This window comes from Penaeus chinensis, chromosome 9, assembly GCF_019202785.1.
Source record: "Penaeus chinensis breed Huanghai No. 1 chromosome 9, ASM1920278v2, whole genome shotgun sequence".
Lineage (NCBI taxonomy): Eukaryota > Metazoa > Arthropoda > Malacostraca > Decapoda > Penaeidae > Penaeus > Penaeus chinensis.
The window spans coordinates 24527178-24529677 of record NC_061827.1 but is presented as its reverse complement, the minus strand read 5'-3'; the positions used below and the strand labels follow the sequence as shown (position 1 = coordinate 24529677).

Below are 2500 nucleotides of genomic sequence, written 5' to 3'. Positions count from 1 at the left end.
ACATCCCCTTTAAACCTTCTCCTATCATAAATACAAAATTACTACATCAAATACAAATCATACTTTTAAATTTGCAATTATGTTTAGGCAGAGTGAATTCCAAATTACAGTCCAATTCCATCATAAAGAGAGCTGCTTGCTTTAGAGGGTGTATTATATAGTCTCTTTGATATATTTGAGATTTAATTACTGAATGTTTTGAAAGACAGAGTATGTTTTTTATTGTAAACAATGTGTGCCAAATATAAAACATAGGAATCAAACACACCAACCATTTGTGGTACATTTTCTCAGATCTCCAATGCGCTAAATAGAAAGGCTATAATAATTCAACATGCTTTGTATACCATCCAGTGAGTGAACAACCTGTACTTGTCCATCATTTATACCGTTACTTCCTCAGCTGTAAACAATTTTAATTAACAGTAAGTAAAACCTACTTTAAAAAAGTCTACTCACTGACTATTAGAGAACAAACACAGAAAATTCTTCTTTTCAGATCCTGCCTCTCTTATATCTGGTTACCAACACTGATAAACTTTACTCGAGGCTCCAAATTTTCCAGCTAGCTTAAGGCTGCAACTCTTATGAAGTTCTACTGCAACTATCATAACAATCTGCAGCTAAAGCACTGTGTAAACAAATCCAGCTTGTTCCTAACATCCATGTTAACTGATACACCTTTGCCTTTGTTACTCTCTGCAGATAGTTAATGTGTCTAGGTCTTTCTTCTTTGATTTCCTTCTGGTTCCATTTCTAATTCCAATAAAGCATCTAGACGGTTAAGCACAACAGGCTGCCTTCCAAGGAGGGCACCTGTCATGTCATCAGGGGGTGATGTGGCAGTACTACTACAACTGGCAGATGATGGTGAAGCTGATAATTCTAGATCAATGTCAAAACCATCACTACAAACTGATTTTCCTCTCTGGGATCTTCGCACCTGTCGACTTAGTCTATCAATACGATCATTGTGTTCCAAGATATAACTTTCCAAGGTTTGGTTAGTGGCAGCAAGTGCTTGGCATCGTCTTTCAGTAACCCTACACTGCTCTGCACCAGCCTCTTTTGCTGCTCTAACTGTACGTTGTTGCTCTTCAACTTCCCTTTCCTTTTCTTTTAGAGCATTCTCTAGCTCAGCTACACGTGCAAGAGCAGCTTCTAAACTGGCTGCAGCAATACGTTGAGACTCTTCTAACTTTTCCACTTGCTGATGAGCTGCCATGCGTTCTAAAGTCAAACCTTTACTTGCACCCAACCCACCTGAGAGTGAGAGTTGCCACACTTGTTGCTTGTATTGTTCCTGCAGTTCACCCATAAGGGTTATCTGTTTGTGGAGGGTCTCAACTTGATGACTAAGTGCTCTGTTATCTTCTGCCAATGCAGCCTGAACTGTTAGCTGTCTATCTCTCTCAATCAATGCTGCTTGAGCTCCATGCAACTGTGTTGATAAAGTTTCCTTTTCTTTTCTAAGGGAATTGCACTGTTGCAGTAAGAGTTCCCGTTCCTTCTGGGCACGCTCACATTCAACAAAAACCTGGTTAACTTTTGCCTGTTGCTGATTTAAGGCTAACTGTAGCTGCTGTTCTTTGTTTAAAGCATTAACCTGTGCATTGCTTAGATCATGCTTTAATCTGGCAACTTCACTCTCAAGATGTCTCACTTCTTCCTTCAAGCTACGCTTCTCTTCTTCAAGTGCATAGACCTTCTTAGCTTTTCCTAATAGTCTTCGATTTCTTTCAGCATGTACCTCTCTTTTATATCGTTCCAATAGTAACATGGTTTGCATCAGTCGGACCTGATTCTTCAGTCCTTCATCTGTCCCACCATTTTGCTGCCACAGTAGATTTTTGGCTTTGTTAATTGCCTTACTACTATGTTGTAAATATTGGTCTAACAGCTGATGTGGTGAAGGTGAGTCTTGGTCTGCGTCTCCTGAACTTCCTCTTGATGTTTTTGATTGTGGTACTGCTGGTCCACTTACAAGCACATCAAGAAGCTGCTCATATGGATTAATTACATTGGATTCCTCAGTCTGTGTGGCTGCTTCACTCATCATGACTGGCTGTCTTGTTGGTGACAAGGTAAGAGAAGACATGGCTGATTCCTTCCGCACTCTCCCATCAGAAACATGTGCCAACAATGATGGGCCTTCACTGGTTAAATTTGGACAGGATGAACTCCTCTGTAATGTTTTCACAGGAGTAGTTACAGATTTTGTGGGTGATAATGCCACACGCATTGAACTCACCATATTGTACTGGGATAGGTCAGGTGGAGGCCCACACTGACTTAGAAACCTTAGCCGCATAGTTTTTATATTTTTCACTAAATCTGTCATTGATCTTTGGCTCGGAACTCCTAACCCTATACTCTCTGGTTCATCACAGTTTTTATCACAATTCTGGGGTTCATCAGACGATTTTCTGCTCTCACTACCCTCAGATTCCTTTTCTTCAGATATTCTACGATCTATTATGGGAGGCAATCTGTAATTTTT

The 2500-nt window shown here is 40.2% G+C and overlaps 1 protein-coding gene across 2 annotated transcripts in view; it reads right to left on the bottom strand.

The window, feature by feature from the left end:
* Positions 1-2500, bottom strand: part of LOC125028527 (hamartin-like) — a 21231-nt gene that overhangs the window by 501 nt on the left and 18230 nt on the right. For both annotated transcript variants that reach the window (XM_047617893.1, XM_047617892.1), the window contains one exon: positions 1-2500. This exon is cut by the window's left edge and continues 501 nt beyond it; it is cut by the window's right edge and continues 1549 nt beyond it. In XM_047617893.1, the coding sequence (XP_047473849.1) occupies positions 719-2500 (1782 nt within the window). In that variant the 3' untranslated portion in view covers positions 1-718.